Source organism: Sesamum indicum, linkage group LG7 (assembly GCF_000512975.1).
Source record: "Sesamum indicum cultivar Zhongzhi No. 13 linkage group LG7, S_indicum_v1.0, whole genome shotgun sequence".
Lineage (NCBI taxonomy): Eukaryota > Viridiplantae > Streptophyta > Magnoliopsida > Lamiales > Pedaliaceae > Sesamum > Sesamum indicum.
Genome location: NC_026151.1, coordinates 10210346 through 10228376, shown reverse-complemented (window position 1 = coordinate 10228376; position 18031 = coordinate 10210346). Strand labels below are relative to the sequence as shown.

At 36.0% G+C, this 18031-nt stretch overlaps 3 protein-coding genes across 9 annotated transcripts in view; all 3 read left to right on the top strand.

The window, feature by feature from the left end:
• Nucleotides 2895–7918, top strand: LOC105166952. 3 transcript variants are annotated; one of them, XM_011086479.2, is made up of 9 exons: nt 2895–3086; nt 3313–3575; nt 5411–5558; nt 5652–5802; nt 5890–6015; nt 6109–6189; nt 6543–6735; nt 6803–7073; nt 7347–7918. In XM_011086479.2, the coding sequence occupies exons 2-9, from the start codon at nt 3378–3380 to the stop codon at nt 7610–7612; spliced, it is 1434 nt and encodes a 477-aa protein (XP_011084781.1). In that variant the 5' UTR covers nt 2895–3086; nt 3313–3377; the 3' UTR covers nt 7613–7918. The 3 variants fall into 3 exon arrangements, with proteins under 3 accessions (XP_011084781.1, XP_011084780.1, XP_011084779.1); XM_011086478.2 differs by having other exon boundaries at nt 2895–3173; XM_011086477.2 differs by having other exon boundaries at nt 2895–3575.
• Nucleotides 8757–14564, top strand: LOC105166951 (serine/arginine repetitive matrix protein 1). Of its 4 annotated transcripts, none has more exons than XM_011086475.2 (12): nt 8757–8850; nt 9456–9534; nt 9658–9756; nt 9855–10037; nt 10142–10253; nt 10322–10355; nt 10620–10678; nt 10767–10789; nt 10868–11020; nt 11124–13609; nt 13910–13999; nt 14084–14564. In XM_011086475.2, exons 3-12 carry the CDS (start codon nt 9686–9688, stop codon nt 14128–14130), a joined length of 3258 nt encoding a protein of 1085 aa, XP_011084777.1. In that variant the 5' UTR covers nt 8757–8850; nt 9456–9534; nt 9658–9685; the 3' UTR covers nt 14131–14564. The 4 variants fall into 4 exon arrangements, with proteins under 4 accessions (XP_011084777.1, XP_011084774.1, XP_011084776.1 ...); XM_011086472.2 differs by having other exon boundaries at nt 9644–9756; XM_011086474.2 differs by having other exon boundaries at nt 9635–9756.
• Nucleotides 15424–18031, top strand: part of LOC110012318 (translocase of chloroplast 34-like) — a 3642-nt gene continuing 1034 nt past the window's right edge. The window contains exons 1-5 of one of the 2 annotated variants that reach the window (XM_020695386.1): nt 15424–15664; nt 16034–16139; nt 16384–16491; nt 16572–16696; nt 16824–17100. In XM_020695386.1, coding sequence (XP_020551045.1) covers nt 16041–16139; nt 16384–16491; nt 16572–16696; nt 16824–17100 — 609 coding nt within the window. In that variant the 5' untranslated portion in view covers nt 15424–15664; nt 16034–16040. The remainder of the gene's footprint in view (nt 15665–16033; nt 16140–16383; nt 16492–16571; nt 16697–16823; nt 17101–18031) is intronic. The other variant, XM_020695387.1, reaches the window with a different exon arrangement.

The following is an 18031-nucleotide window of genomic DNA, read 5'->3' as shown; positions in this document are numbered from 1 at the left end:
AGTAAGATCGAGACATCCTTAACGAACAAGGCGTAAATAAAGGCCGTTTCGTCAGGTGTACGGAACATGTCGCAAGGACAAGGGAGATATATATTGACTTATCTGCAAGCATTTATTGAGGGACTTCAAAAGTAGTTGTTAGCAAAAAATAAGAGATGATATCAAGACAATCAAGTTGTCTAATAATTTATTTTTGTGAAAGATATATCCCAAACTCAAGTTCAATAAGAAGTTAGGGAACCAGCTCTGATCCTCCTAAAAAGAATAAAGTGGTCATATTGAGTTATATTCACGTGGAACTTCAATACGAGGAAGCATTCTTACATTGCTCGTTTGGTCGAGGACAGGAAATAATGAAGTCTCTTTGGACAAAAAAACATGAAGTTCAAACTTGAGCTAACCGGTCAAATAATACATGGCTGTTTAGGTCTATTATTCCTATAAGTTACATTTGAATGGATGGACTGATTGATGGATTTCAAGTTATGGATTTTAAATTCATAATAATAAATTAATTATATTTATTTGGATAAATTAAACTCAAATTTAAATTCTAAATTATATTTTATTCAGTATTAATGGATTTTAAATTCTTCTGATATGCAATAATTTAAAGTACTTTTTCAAAATTATTCCCTCAAATCCAAATCCACTAATATAAACCTAATTATATTGAATAATGAAAACCCTAACTATTGACTTGAGCCGCACGCCAGTGTGAGAAATGCAACTAGACGGCCAACGTCTAAAGTACTTATACTTATATCAGTAATACGTTTAAGTCCTGACTCGAATTTTTTTTTTTTTTAGATATATGTAATTAAAATAAAATTAATAGAGCCCTTTTAACTTGTAAGTATGAATGAAGGGCCTTTGACCAAAAAAAAATCAAATTGGTATATGCAAATGTCACTAAATTTAAAATGAATGCTTGCACCACAATTGATTTATTACTACACATTAGAAGGAACAAAGAATAAGAAGAGGGGTTTGTTCTTGAAAAGATTGGGTCTTGTCCACTGGGCCTGGCCCATGAAAGTGAAATATCAAAAAATCATGGGCCCATGATCAAATGGGCCTACTGGCACATGTGTCCAATTTTAATTTGTTTATGTCAAATAAAAGTTTTGTAATTTCATTTTCCATTTATCGAGATCGACCGACGGCATATAAATTGAATAAATATTTAAAGTGTTTAAATAAAATAGAATAAATAAAATATTATTAGTAATTATTTGATAAACTCATAACATCTGTATTTTTTTTTTTTTAAATCCATTTTTGAAAAAAAAAATCGACACACTGTATAACAGTTTATAAATTCTTGAATAATTTATTAAAATATTCTGAGAATTTTATAAAATTCACTCAAATATCCTCATAGTATAAAATAATATTTAATCATATCCAACTTTTATTGTTAGAATCATTAAACACACGTGCTTTTATATTTGTATTCATATTTAAAGATTTGATACGTGGGCGTCATTTTCAAAACAACGTGTCATTGATCTATAGCCTATAGGGATAGGAGTAGGTTCAGGTTTTTCGGGTTCTAGTCTCGACCAACGTCGAATAGGATGGACTTGATCCAGAAATGGGTAGTGGAATGGATCTCGGATCCTGATAAATAGACATTGTCCTAAATCTAATATAGGTTTATGATCGATCCTAACTCACGCCCTTCTCTTATTTTATTTTTATATATTATTAACTTATTATAGATAAATGTAATATGTAGTAACTCATCCTCAATAAGCAATAATATCATTATTTTATTCTGTGATTCTATATATTAATTATTTAAATAATGTGTCAGATTTGAAATAAACATCAAAATCAGAATTTCTAGAGTTGTTATTGGGCCTAAATGTTTTGGCCCTTTTCTAAAGTTTTCATTTTATATTTATTTAAGGTAAGAACTGTATTAGAAATTTTGTACTCCTTAGTTAAATCTAATTAGTATATTAGGGTTAAATTTCATGTTGGTCCCTATATATATAGTCACTTATTCACTTTTGCATGTAATGTTCACATTCCACCACTTTGATACTTAATGTTTATAAATTTGACCCAAAATTGACAATAGAATCAAGTCTGTAAGAATTTGTAAATACGAGGGATCAAAATCGTAGCACGAAAATATTAATGATTAAAAAATAATAAAAACTATATATAAGAATTAAAACTATAATTTACCCGTTATTTTATAATGAAAGAAAAAATGATTTTCATTTGATTCGATTAAAACATATAACAAACATATTTTTATTAATCAAAATTAATCGAATTTATTGGTCACAAAATGAAAGGAGATAATTACATTCCTCTTCATGAGGTCTGATACAAATACACGGGATCGAAAAATAATATTTAATACTCTTGATGTTTGATTTTGTTTAATAAATAGGTCCATCTGTTAGTAAAAAATCAATGAATTCGTTAAAATTAATAAAAAACTAAATAAAAAAATTGATATTTGCTCTCGATTGACTAATTACTGTCTTATTGTAGGTCAAATATTTTTTCTGACTAAACTAAAATATATTTACTTACATTCGCTAACATGTGAAGATGTATATGATAATTTAGTTATAAAAAAATTTATTTGACCTGCAATGAATTAATAATAAATTAAATTGAGAGTAAATATAAATTTTTATCCAATTCTTGTGTTAATAGTTTTAAATTCGGTAATTTTTGACTAATAAGTAGAGGCAAAAATAAATATTAGAGGTATTAAACATAATTTTTTAAACTACGAGAATTTATGTGTAATTATACTTAAATTTTAGAAAAAAAAAAGAAGAAAAAAGAGAAGAGAAAAGGGAAGGGAAAAAAAAAGAATAAATATTGCACCGTCAAATATTGTCAATCTGGATTTTGATTTTTGAACTCCAGTGGACGTCAAATACTTATAAAATCCGACGCATTCTTCTCTCTCTCTCGCGCTCGGCTCTTCCTCAGAATGGAGCTCCCACTGTTTGCCTTGCTCATACAGATATAGACACAGAACTTTTCGATATGTATGGGTCGTCTATGCATACAGAAAGTACATAAATGGGCAGTATATAAACAGATAAGATGTATGTCAAGAAACCCAATTATTAGAAATCGGAGAGAGCGAGTTTTCTCTCTTAATTCTTGTTTGAAATCTGCTCTCTGGACCTTGGGTGGGTGAAGAAACGCCAACTATTTTTTTTTTTCTGGGTCGAAAGATTTAGGGTTTATTTCCTCACCAGAGTGATGGGTCATCTTTGATATGTTAAATTCAAGCTAAGATACGTGTTTGTTTGCTTTGTCTATGTGTAGATTTTTGTAGGGTTCAGATTTCTTTGTAGAAAAGAGAGTGTGATTTAGAGTTGTAATAATCGGAGATGGAGGGGAGGAGAATAACGGCGAGTCCGCGGCCGTGCTCTGGGCGACGGGTGGTGGCCAAGAAACGGCCCCGAGGTGGTTTAGATGGGTTTGTTAACAGCGTGAAGAAACTGCAGAGAAGGGAGATATCGTCAAAGCGAGACCGCTCTTTCAGCATGAGTGATTCCCAAGAGCGATTCCGCAACATTCGCCTTCAGGTTAATTTGATTAAATTTAATATTTTTCGGATTGTTTTTCTTTCCATTTTCTTTTTGGCTTTTTTGTTGTTGTCCTGGTGAAAGCTTTGAATTTTTTCTGCGTTATGTGTTGTTGTGATGATTGATGTTGCCGCCGAGCAAAACTAGGGGTTTTGGGGCTTGAATAGGTATATCGTAATTGGAGAAACCCTTTTAAGATTTGCTTGCTATTCTCGGCTTATCAGTTAACGCTGACATGTATAAGTTGATAAATATGTAGATCTGTTTATCGAGAATGGATGGAAAAGTTTATTGTCACTTATGCAGAGGGAAAGTTAAACTTGCTGCTCAGAAAATATTTAGAACCACATGCCATATGGATGTTTATAGCAAATTATTGTTTGCCTATAACTTGGATTCTATGTTGTATCTGTTAGTTAATTAATTAACATTTTGCGTGGTGACTGGTTCATGAATTTAAAAAATGAAGCTGTGAGACTTCAGTTTTAAGGGATTGTATATGTGTTACATGCTCCATTTCCCACTGGCATTTGTTATTCCAGGTTTAAAGACTTACAGGGTTTTTCTGAAAGGCATATCTGTAAGTGAATCTTATGTAACTTGTCGTTTACAATCTGGCAGGAAGGTGATGCTTTCTGTTGTAGTTGTGAGTCTGTCTTTTTGCGACTTCTTTTAGATCTCCAAATCATTTATTGCATGAAGGTTATCTCCTATGATTAAGTTTTCATCTGTTGGATAAACCGTGACAGCTGGTTTAACTCTGTCAGTGTCTGCTTTATCGCCACATGTTGAACGGGTCGTATCTTCACTAACACCCTTGTCTCCCTGCCCACCCGTCCGCCAGTTTCTAGGTTGTATCATGTTGCTGAATCTATCTATATCCACCGATAATGAAATATATTGCATTCATTCTCTGGAGATGCAAGTGATTTCTCTGTTAACCCATGAATAATCATTCACGAGCAAATATATGTGAAAAGAGATGTTTGCAGACGAATAACTATAATTAACTAATTCTTCAATTCTGCATCAAAAAAGTCTGCTTGATTGGTATTTGGTAGGTAATGCTCGTTTTTTTTTTTATAGTAAGGAAGTATAAATGGGCAATAACGTATTGAGAGGAAAGTCAATAATTTATGTTTGAAAGAAGGCATGCTTGTGCAATGTGACTAGAAACATCATTTGATTTTTAAGAGTAAGAGTAATATTCTACCTCAGGATAAGAGGTGGAATGAGGAATCCGATCCGACTTCCAGCTTTGCGCTGTTTTCTTATGCTTATATCAGGGTTCCTTACTCTTTGTATTGTTTGTCAAATAAATGACGTGCTTTTTACCTGGCATTAGTAGTTTCCTGTCAGCATTCTGTAAATGTATGAAAACTTAATAGTTTTAGTCTTTCATGCTGTGAACAATGTAATGAATGCTCATTGCTCGAAACTTCATTTCTGATCCTGGAAGACCTGTGTGTGCATGCACGCATGGAAGGAACAAAATGAAGTTGTTGAGTTTGATTGTAATGCTTTTAAGATGTTTCTATCCCACTATCCTTGGTTTAACGGGGGAGTAAATTCTGAAATATTGTGTCTAAAGTACCCAGTCTAATGGCTGTGTATTTCTTACTATAATTTCTTCCAAAATCTGATGGAGTTGTTCATATCTGCTTCATTTTCTTTGATCATTATAGGAAGGGAAATCATTTCTTTTAGCTTTTTTACTTGAGTTGTGAATTGGTGGGGATTTTATCTTGTAGGCTGGAGTTCTTGTTTGATATTATTATTCTTTCATATATATAATTTTTTTCTGTTTGTGGTTAACTGGGTATATTTTGGTCCAGGAGGAATATGATACTCATGATCCCAAGGGATATTGTCCCTTGTCATTGCCATTTTTTAAGAAAAGGTCAAAAATTATTGAGATTGTTGCTGCACATGATATTGTTTTTGCTCTTGCTCAATCTGGTATTTGTGCAGCATTTAGCAGAGGTACCTAAATGATAACCGATTTAAAGTCGCAACATCTTGTTTCAACTCTTGGCATCACAAAAGGGGCTTATCGGTGTTCTGTGTTGCCTGCAGAGACTAACGAGAGGATATGCTTTCTGAATGTCGGTCCTGATGAAGTCATTCGGAGCTTATTTTACAACAAAAATAATGATTCGCTCATCACAGTTTCAGTTTATGCTTCGGATAATTTTAGTTCCTTGAAATGCAGAACCACAAGAATTGAGTATGAAATTCCATCTGCTTACTTTTGGTTTCTGTTTAGTCTTGTGTTGTTCAGCATACTCATATATCATGTTTCAAACTATTTCAGATACATACGAAGGGCTCAACCTGATGCTGGTTTTGCACTATTTGAGTCAGAGTCGTTGAAGTGGCCCGGTTTTGTAGAATTTGATGATGTAAACGGAAAGGTCCTTACGTACTCTGCACAAGATAGGTAAGTACTTGACAAGCTTACCGGTACATTCTGCTTCACCCCCTCTTTGCTTCAGAGTTGCTGATGTCTGATTTTTACCTTTCCGTTTTTCAGCATATACAAGGTGTTTGACTTGAAAAACTATACAATGCTATACTCGATTTCAGATAAAAATGTTCAAGAGATTAAGATCAGGTAATTTTTAATATTGCTATAATATTCTACATATTTACGCATGTTTGTTCTCATTTCAATACTCACCTGGGCAGCGTGCTTCCTTAAGATCGGATAAAAAGTTATGTTTTGAAGTGTATTGATAATAAATATGTGACTTACTGAAGCAGGCGTGCTACAATGTAGTTCATATATCCACCTCATTATGCTAATTCTTGCCTGTTATCTAAAAATGTTGAACTGTCAAGAAAACCGTTGGTTGGTGTATTTGAGGATTGTAAATCTCTTTTGGATATTGTTTGTCCCTTCTGATTTGGGTTTTATGGTAATTGTTAATATTTATTCGATCTTGCTGGGCGCGGTTTTGCAAACAGTCCAGGTATCATGCTATTGATATTTATGAAGACTTATGGTAGTGTTCCTTTGAAGATCCTGTCAATTGAGGATGGGACAGTTCTTAAATCTTTCAGCCATCTCCTTCATAGAAATAAGAAGGTCGACTTCATTGAACAATTCAACGAAAAGCTTCTTGTCAAGCAAGAGAATGAGAATCTGCAGATTCTTGATGTAAGTTGCTCTCTACCTTCTATTATGTTTCCTCATGTCCGCAAAATATGACATCTTGTCTGTGTAGGTCCGGACTTCCGAGTTGACTGAAGTTAGCAGGACGGAATTCATGACCCCATCTGCATTTATATTTTTATATGAGAACCAGTTATTCTTGACCTTCAGAAATCGAACAGTCGCTGTCTGGAACTTCAGAGGGGAGCTGGTAACCTCATTCGAGGATCACCTTTTATGGCATCATGATTGCAATACGAACAATATCTACATTACGAGCGATCAGGACCTCATCATCTCTTATTGTAAAGCCGAATCTGATGAACCGTTGTCTGATGGAAATGGTAAGTCCTCCGAAAACCATATCAATAGATAATGAGCCATAAAATTTCAAGGATCATTACAATGATCCTAACTAGGTATTGACTATGTTCCTCCCTCTTCTGAATTTACAAAATCTTCTCTCATCAGGTGGTATGTTTAGAAACTTTTCATGATGTCGATGTAGAGTATTTTTTAATATAACACAATATGAATGTTGCTCATCTTAGCATCCTGAGATCGGACACGCTATATTATGCCTTGTACTCAATCATGTTACTTGGTGTTTGGTGCAGTGGGTTCCATCAATATCAGCAATATCTTGACTGGGAAGTGCCTCGCAAAGATTAATGGGTGCAACACTCTTCCCGAGGGTGAATGCAGCTGCAGCGCGAGTTGTGGTGGCCGAAACTGTAACTCAAAGAAGCGCATCAAAGCGTCTAGGATCAGGAGCACCGTTGCGGAAGCCTTGGAAGACATCACAGCTCTCTTCTACGATGAAGAACGCAATGAGATCTATACAGGAAATCGGCTCGGCCTCGTCCATGTCTGGTCCAACTAAAGTTGGCTCATTACCTTTCTCTCCACATCTCATGAAACTGTACCGTTATGTTATATATACTCGGGAATTGGATTTTTTAGTTTTATTGCCTTAGAATTTCTAGGAATCTTGATTGGGTTTTATCCCATGTTTTGGTTGTGGTGGTCCTAACTCGGACATTAAGATGATGTTGTGTGTAGATGGGGGCTCCATAACTTACAATTCTCAAGTGAAGTTGTAATACTAGTTGTGAATGCTCTGTAAAGTTGATGTCTGTCGCTGGAACATAGTTTGCTCATTCTCTTTGCTTTTTGCTCCTGTTGTCTATGTTTTTTGAAGTCTGATGTTTCCCAAATGAGGGATAAATTTGGTATTTAGGGCGACAAATCATGCTTCTATAATCCGTACTAGTACTATTAATAAAGCGTGAGTGCCGGAAATAAGGATATTCGTCTCATTTTAAATAAATATAATGACTAAATTGACCTTATATAAAATGTTAACTTCACGTAAATATTTAACAATATTTTTAGGTAATTTTGTCTAAAAAAGTTAAGCCTACATATCACCTGCGCCAAAGATGCTAAGTCAAATGAATGCTGGACTATAAAATAATTCAATCAATTCAACATATTCATCATTTATCCAATTAATTGGCCTTCACAATATATTCGATTCACACGACCCCCAAAAAAAAAAAAGTGCAACTCTTAACAGTTCCAATTATAATTTTTCTAACAATTAAGAAATATTTCAATAAATCAAACATAATTTCCTAAATATATTTACATTTGGAATTAGTTAATGAAAAATTTTGTTGATTTAGGAAGAATGTCAGTATCATCATCATCAAGAAGTCCTCAACCCATATGTTGAATTCTGCAACACAATAATGATCATTAACTAAATATTTCTGTGTTCAACTCCAATGCTGATAGATTTGAGTGCTGGGTGGGAATGGGAATCGGAGTGGGACCTTTGTTTATTTCAATAATAAATATTACTTGCTTACTTGTACCCCACAACTAATTACTACCAGTTACCTTCCACCATTGATAAAATCCGGATTCTGATTAGAGCGGAAAAAAGGTGGTTTTGAATTACTATTTGAAAGCATAAATCACAATCGACACGTTTGTTATGGTACGTAAATCTAATTTTGACATCTCGCTTTCACCAATAATTTACTTTTCTTGTTTGTACTATAAAAATGCCTCACCCTTTCTCTCTCTAGAAGCTCAGCTCCTGCTTCACTTCAGGTAAGCGTTTCTCTCTCTATGTACAGTGCTCTTGATTTGCATTTCTGATGATTGATTCTGTTATTGTATCTATGTATGGATTTCAACTTAACTGCTGACTTTTGAATGCTGCTGCGCCAAGTTCCCCGTCTTTTTTTGGTTCTTTGTCGGTGGCGATGCTGCTCTATTTTTGGGGAGAATTTAGTCGTCTGTTCTGTGTTTTTTTTTTTCAAACGTAGATCTGAGCTTGGAAGCTGGAAGTAATCGTACTATTTTTGTTTCTCTTCCTTATTTTTGTGTTGATATTATTACGGTTGGTCCAATTTTTTATTGAATGTGGCAGGAAAATACTTAACTTCCGCTATTAATTTTCGGTATACGATTTTGGTGAATCGAAATTTAATGTCTATGGTTGGCTTGATTTTAGTTTTTTGGTCCTCGAAGCTGCGAATTTATTTGCAAATGCTGTCCTTTTAGCTTTATAGGGCTTCATCCTAGCATAAGTTCGTCACTGGGTGTGGCTATAGATCCATTTTTATGATGCTTGTGCTACTTGGAAGTGTCTCAACGTGTAGCATTTCAGTGCGTGAGTGATAATTAATCAATGAAATGTTTGCGTGACTCAGGTAATTTGCAAATATGAATAGTGGGTTTGGATATTGCTGCGGAAATGGAGTTCGTACTGCTTGAAGATTAGGAAACTTGGTAAGCATGCTAATGGATGTTTCTTCTTTGGTGTTTGTTAAGGTTTATTTGGAAGATAATTTAGGTGTAGCTGCAAAATAAAGGCTAATGCACTAATCAGTAACCACAGGTTGCTTTGAGCAGTATTCTGCCCTAGGAATAACTGGTGAAGATGGATTCAGTTGTAGATGCAAACATCCCACTGGATTACATTGAGTTCCACATTTTTCCCAGCCAGAATAGGTTATACTTCAAACACTTGGTTCGCATGGTTAATTGTAGACCATTCTGCCATGGCTTGAAGTTATCTATTTATTTATTCTTTAAGTTCCTTTCTAAAGGTACGAGGCATGTGTGTGCAATGTGAACATGAAAGAGAAAGTAGCATCAGGACTTTTGGAGCATCTCTTAGTGCATTCAGCTGAAGTCAAAGCTTTGCATTCAAAAGGATCCGACGTCAAGTATATACTTAAGTCACCAGAAAATCAAGACAATAAATGGTTTACTAAATCCGTATTGATAAGGTTCAGCAAATATTTCCTGTCCCACTATTTTGCTTTCTTTGGTGATCAATTGTAAATGGATCTTATGTTCCGTGACCTGCATCTTTCTTTTCTGTATCAACCAGGTTTCTGCATATAATTGGTTTAGCAAACTTACTGCACATTACCAGTTCTGTGAAGGATGAGATATCTCAGCTGGAGGAAGCCCGCAGATTTCACCTTTCTTTATATGCAAAGGTAAAGTGTGTTAGTTTCTGCCTTGAGTTGATCACCAAAAGTAAGGCCTAACATTTTCCTCTTTTCAGGGTACAGAATATCAGCTCCAGACTGGGGAATCAGGTTCATGATATTACATATTTTGTTAATTAGATTTTACAAAATAGTTGTTGACAAGAGCTTTAATCTGAAAGAGTTCTAAACCGTAATTTGCATATTGGTCAAATTTATGACCATATGTTAGAAAGTTACTATCACCAAGCTTCACAAATTTATACATAGGCATTCTGACTTGACCTGTGAAGGAAAAAGGAAAATAACCAGAAATAGCATTTTACATTGATAGAATGTTAATTCCATCTCTTTCTCTCACCTTTTCACTGGTAGGCAACAGCTGCTCCAGTGGAACTGTATCAACTCCAAAGGTAATCTGCTTTTTAAGTCCGGTTAGTGGATTTCATTGTTTAATGGATAGAGAATCTGACTGCTTATGTTATATTTTAACTGTCACTACTGTTGTTGTCATGTCTGCAGACTGAAGGCTCAGATGCTTCCAAGTATGTGTGCTTACTCATCTGCTACCGCATACATTTCAAGATTAGCATTACTCTATAACCTGGCAAAATTGCCTACAGGAATGAATTATTGAGAGCCATGGACCTGAGGCTTGCTGCACTAAGAGGAGAATTGACAACTGTTTTTGACCAAGCTGCTGATTTTGGATATTTTGTGGAGGAGATGACTAATGTAGAGAAGTTTTCTCATCATTTTGGAGCGGTTGACTTGAGGTATCTCTAGCTCATCAATGCCATGGCCAATTTAAACGCATTTTCGTCGCTTCAGAGCAATTCTCTGTCAAGTACTTATGACTACCTATTATCACATATCCAGGGATTCATTGGGCATGTATATAGAACTAAGACAAGGAAATCAGGCTGTTGATATTTCAAGCAACAAACAGTTTGCGGAGACTGATGGAGTCAGAGAAAAAGAAGGATGTAATTATGCCACTAAACCATTATCCTCAGAGACTCCAGTAAAATATGGTGTCTCTCCAGCTAAAGTGGCTCAGGTAGAGAGGCAAAGCTCAACCGAAAGTGACGAATCTTCTTTCTCAAGTGACGAAGAAAAACCATCGATAGATAGAAGTCGTACTCTTATAAGATCTGCTTCACCTAGGAGGTCAGCATCTCCGATGCGGAGGGTACAAATTGGACGATCTGGATCTCGAAGGTCTACTGCTATAACTATTAAGAGTCTTAACTATATTCCCGCCCGTGAAAAATCACTTTTGCCTAAAGACCCAGTTGGACATGATAGTGATGAGGAAGGATCTGAGCGAGCACCTATAAAATCTGAGAGTAATGTGAGGAGAATGAGTGTGCAAGATGCAATAAATCTTTTTGAAAGCAAACAGAGGGATCAAACAGAGGATATTCAGAAGGCAAAGTCATTGTTAAATGCATCAATGGCTGCTAACAGATCTGTACTGAGAAGATGGAGTAGCGGAATGGATGAAGATTCTTCTGAATGTCTCCAGGATCTTGTTCCTGGAGATGCTGTTTCACAGACTCAATATAATGTTGAAAGTAAGGAAACTGCAAATAGCTCACCAGAGGGTGAAGCTGAGCCTGGTGTTGCTTCTGAAGATTATCCGACTGAAATTTGTGGATTGGATGCCAAATTGAACTCCCCTGACAAAATAGCATGTAGTCCGGTAGTCACGCCTGATGAGAATCTTCCAACTGAATCATCTAATGCTAATGCAAAATTAACTTCCTCAGTTGAATGGAGTCGTCAAAAAGAAGCAGAACTAAATGAGTTGTTGATGAAGATGATGGAAACTAAGCCTGCTAAAAATCGAACTGCGGTTCCTGATAGGAGCAAAAGACAGAGCTTTCCGGCTGAGAGGAGAGGTGGCTTTTATAATCACTACAAGGAGAAGAGGGATGAGAAACTTCAAGCAGAAACTGTTACAAAGAAAGCCGAGAAAGACAAACAATTCAGAGCGATGCAACAAATTCTTGATGCAAGAAAATCCCAACAGACTTCAGCAGCTACAGGTGATGCCGGTAAAAAGACTAATGTGAAGAAACTCCAGAAATCACAAAATAATGCATCTCAACCTGCAAATCCTAGGACAGAGAGCCCAAAGCTTGGATTTGTCAAGAAAGCACCTCCAAAAGCATCATCTTTACCTGCTACACGTAAGTCTTGGCCATCTGTGCCACCACCTAGAACTCCAGGAGAATCACCTGCTCGGACACCTTCATCCTCAACACTTAGTAATCCACCTCGTAGAAGATCACAACCGACTGCACCTGTTTCTCGGTCAGGCCCCAAAGTAGAGACATCTCAACCACAGGCAAAGTCTACCAAATCGAACCAAAACAGTAGTAAGAGCAACCTCAGAATTGCTACTGAGAAAAAACAACAACCTTTGCAAAAAACTATGAAAGCAATGAAAAGCAAAGCTCATGGCGCTCCTCAAGATCTTGCTTCCTCAGCAAAACCTAGCTTATACAGCAAGGTTACCAAGAAGGGAAGTGTTGTTCCGCTGGAATCAAAGCCATTTCTTCGCAAAGGGTCAGGAACTCTCTCCAACATTAATCCCGTCGTGAAAATAAAAGCTTCCTCTAATCCTCCTGAAACTTCAAGGAGCACTGAAGATCCGATCCTGACTGAGGATAATGAAGCAGTGTCTAACTCTTTTGATCAACCAATTCAGCCTCAAGAGAAGGAACCTGGAGAGTTGAAAATCCATATGGATATAGAATCTAGAAGCCCTGCAGAAAGTCCCCAGAGATGTGGAGACAAGGAGGCATTTACCCAAGTTAGCCCCATCATTCATGATGCCATTGACAGGGAGGTACAGCCTGAATTAAAAGTTGAGGATGAAGAAGAACCCACCATCGCACCTACAGCTTGGGTGGAAATAGAAGAAAATGAAGATCAGCCCCTCAGATCCAGTGAGCATATTTGCCAACCGGGATCTCTGGCCCCAGTTGTAGTATCAGGTGAACGTGTTCGTCATTCTCTGTCGCAAATGCTTCTTGAAGAGAGCAGTGAACAGGATGTCATTGACTGGGGCAATGCTGAAAATCCTCCTCCAATGGCCTACCAAAAAGATGCACCTAAAGGATTAAAGAGACTATTAAAATTCGCTCGAAAGAGCAAGACTGCTTCAAACGCAACAGGCTGGTCTAGCCCGTCTGTCTTTTCTGAAGGAGAGGATGATACTGAGGACTCCAAATCTGTTAGTAAGAGAAGTTATGAAAATCTACTGAAGAAAGCAACACTTCATTCAAAGAACAATGGACATCAAAAGGCTACTTATGAGACCTACCAGAAAAATTACCCCGATTATGAACATCCTGGTATTCTTCTTGTGCCACAACTTTAACTTTTCCTGTACTGAATTGGTATGTAAAGCTAAAACTGATCCAAATTCTAGGTACCAGAGTTTCTAATGGCAAATTTTTCCCACCACCCAGTACTAACTCCTCTTCAAAACAAATCACAAAACTATAAGATAACCAAGTAAAAATGGCTAGGAGAAACAGGAAACGATGGATTAACTGTTGAAATGAATCCACTTCTTGCCGCTCTAGTGCTTTATGTTGTCACATTCAATGGATGTGGACTTCTTATGTTAATAGAAAAATTATGTGTTTCAGCTCAAGCGAATATTAGAAAATTCAATGCTCAAAGTTTATCCCAGCAGTTGCAGGAGGGACATGTCTCAGCTTCTGTGACCACGACAAAAGGTTAATAGTGCTTTGCTGTTTACATTAATGATAATATTTTTGATTTTATCTTTGATTCCAAATTTGTCTCAATTTGCCTTCCAGCAACGAGGTCGTTCTTCTCTCTTTCAGCATTTAAAGGCAGCAAATAGGAGCTGATATAACAAGTTTGTTCTGGTTTTGCCCAGGACCCGAACTCTATACCTGTGGTACATCTCCTGCAATCTTGTTTAAGCTAGTGATCTTCTGTATTTCCCTTTCGTCAGAGACTTTGACCATTTTACTGTGCCGATAAAATGGATTAAAGTTGTGCATCAGCAAATGACAATGCACACGTATATTTTGTAGATTTAGCATCTGATTTGTTGCCATGCACAGACTGGTTATTTTATGTAACAAAAGATAGAAACTTGAGCAGCGTCCGTGAACACAAATCAGAGGGCATTTGTATTTACTGCCCAGGCGATCATATCTGTGTATTTGAGCCTATCCATCTGACCTGCTGTCCCAAATCATGTGAACTTTTACATTGATCATCTGATCGTCCGCACATCTACCGTTATATACCTGATCAAGTTCACTCGTAGATGCAGTGCTGTAACTGTGACTCGAGATTCTCCAACAAATTTCACTCTGGTAGTAGTATTCGGCTGCTCAATCCCCACGGCTCGAAGTCGGCCAGAGAGAAAACTAATAACAATATCTTAACAAAAGTCATACTCCCTTAAGGAAAAATTGCATTTTTAGTTCCACGCAATAAAGGGTATTATATATTTTGTTTCATACTTTACGAGTTTAACATATTTGATCTCAAAATATTGTAGCATTTTTAGTCCATCAAATAAAAAATTGCGCACATCTCGTCTAATAGAATAAAAAATTATAGCATTTTTTTGGGGGTCAAAGCACTATGATTTTTTAGCCTATGGGATAAAATATGCTAAATGTAACTTGTGAGATCAAAAGTGTTATTTTCTCATTAAATAAAGTTAAATTGAGTATTTATAATCTGTATAGATAATTATATTTACATTCCTAATTTATGATTTTTTTTACACAAACCTTTTGCATAGTTATAGAGATTACTCTTGATAATAAAAAAATAGGGCGGTCTCTATGTTGATATTAATGTTTTTTTAGGGATGTATGTGTAATTTTTAAAAAAATTTAAGATGACTTGTACTAAGGATGTTGATATTTTTGGTAAGTATATGTGTAGTTATTAAAAAAAAAATAGAAGTAATTTACATAAATTAGCAATAAGTTAGGGTGTAAATATAATAATTCCAAATTTACAATTCATATTTCTCTAAATTTCACTACAATTCTTTTCTCAATACAAAGGCAGAAGTCTTTATAAGCACTATTTATATATATATATATATATATATATGTAGAGAGAGAAGAAGAAAGAGAAACGAGGGGGTGGGTGGGTCAGGGTCAGCATCAGCAGGAGTCACGGATCACAGGATTCGTTAAACACAAAGACAAATCATTTGAGAAAGAGAGAGAGTTGGGACCGCGAACGCGAGCGTGAGCGCGAGCGCGAAGTCAGAGATAAGGTTTTTATCGATTTTGTACTTCGCTAAAACCCTTCTCTTCCCCATTTTCCTCTCATACTCCCCTTCCCAATTTTCGCCATTCAATTGATTTTACAACTGTACGCTGTTGAAGTGAACCCAATTGGTAAGCTTTCTCGGTTTTCTCCTTCCTTTCTTTGCTGTTTAGGTTTCCTTTTTGCGGTAATTGCTGCTCTCTGGATTTTCTTCTTGTTTCTTTTTCTTTGTTCCGTCCGATTCGCGCTGTAGCTCGTTCTATATTTATGGGGTTTTAGGGTTTTGACTTTAAGTGGGGTAATGGGTTTATCTCGAAGTTCGTCCAGATATTTTTGGGGGATTAGCTGTTTTTTTTCTTAGCTTTATTTCGGTGGAACTAAAAATTTTGTAACTCGGTTCAAATATTTAGCTTCTGCAAGTGATTTTCTGCCATGACAACCTCGTTATGTGTTTATGTTTTGTCAAATTTTGATTTGGAGTTTTCTTTTTTGGTGGGCAGAAAATTAATGGCGGGGGAGCTGGTCAGAGAATGGACTGCAATTCAGCAGTTTCCTGCAGCCACTCAGGAGAAATTGGTTGACTTGTTGGGAAAATTAAAGAACCAGGTTAAACATCTTCACTAGAGTTTTGCTACTTGCATTATATCCCTTTTGGTTACCAGAAGAGTAGCGCAAATATGAAAGTAAAAGCATTTATATTACATGATAGTTGTAGTTTTATTTGTTATTTTTGGTTTGGTTTTAAGTTGATAATTCAGCAGTCCATTTCCGTCAGGTAAAAGTATAGGTGGTTTATATTTGTTTCACGCACTGAGGTTGGTGCTATGATACTCTTTGTTAATTTCTGTAGGATGTCAACACATTAACAATCCTTGTGATGGGGAAAGGTGGTGTTGGAAAATCTTCCACTGTTAATTCTATCATAGGAGAACGAGTGGTCACTGTCAGTGCTTTCCAGGTATGATGCTCTGGCTGTGATTTTGAGATGGAACGTCTCTTTATCTATGGATGAACTCATTCTCAATGAAACTCATTCAGGCTGAAACTCCGAGACCGGTGATGGTTTCACGATCACGATCAGGTTTTACACTGAACATCATTGACACTCCAGGGCTCGTTGAAGGAGGATATGTCAGTGACCAGGTGCTGGACACCATAAAAAGGTTTGAGTCAGTTACACATATTGCTTTATGGTGTCCAATTAAATTATGACAGTCCTAAAACTTTGTGGGTAACTATTTGCCCTTTGAACAAGAAGAGTATTTCCTATCATCCTTAATTATTTCGTAGCTTTCTTGGCAGGTTCCTTTTGAACAAGACCATAGACGTTCTGCTTTATGTGGATCGTTTGGATACATATAGAGTTGATAATTTGGACAAACAGATTGTGAAAGCAATTACTGATAGCTTTGGCAAAGAAATATGGCACAAAGCCATGGTTGTACTCACACATGCTCAGCTCTCACCCCCGGATGCATTGAGTTATGAGGAGTTCTTTTCCAAAAGATCGGAGTCTCTTTTGAAATGTGTACGACAGGGAGCTAGGATAAGCAAAAAGGATGCTAAGGTATTTCCATTTTATACCTTTTGCATTCTTCCTCCTTTTTTGAGCAAATTCATTTAAATGCTAATACATTCTTATGTAACACATTTATTCACACAGTAGAGAACTATCTTTGACTGAGTTCTCATTTTCCTTTTGCTCTAAAGATGGGGGTAAATAAATTAAAGCAGGTATAGGTAACAGAGAAGAAAATGGAACAAAAGAATGATTTTTACCACATGTGCAAAAAATGTTATGTTATTGTTTGGCCTAAAAGGTAGGCATAAAAAGCTGTTGCTCATAAAACCATTTAGTTGTTTTTCTTTGAGTGGTTCAATTTTACTCTGCGGGCTACTATGCTTTAAGTTTTGTCATGATTTCCTCATCTGTAGTAGCAAGCAAATACAAATACAATGATAGAGTTCGTAGTCTGTCTGCCTATAGAATTATGGATATGTTTATAAATGCTTTCTTTGGTTTTACTGTTTATGATGAAAATTGAAACCAGTGAGATCAAACTCTTTAACCACAAGAAAGTGTCATGTTATATGCTTTCATCTTTTTTCCTATTGCAAAAGCATCACTCCTAGTGACACTTTATTTTGTGTAGTTATAAATATGTATATTTGAATTTTGAGTTTGGTACTTCATGAACTTCACATTAACGTTGGGTGACAGAAAGTAGCATCAATCAGAAAACAGTTTTAATAAGATGTAACGAGGAGAAATTCTTTCTTGTGTCTCAAGGAAATGACACATAAATACTATAGTAATACCCTGTTTCTAAATCATATCAGTTTTCATGTTAGGACTTGGAATAACCCAATGTTTGCTGATACTAATTGTGTGAACTGATCTTCCACTACACATGTAAGCTTGAACACAAAATTATGAGTTGGACCATTGCAGAGGTGACCCCCTATTGCTTGCTCGATGTCCTCCAAATCAAATTGCT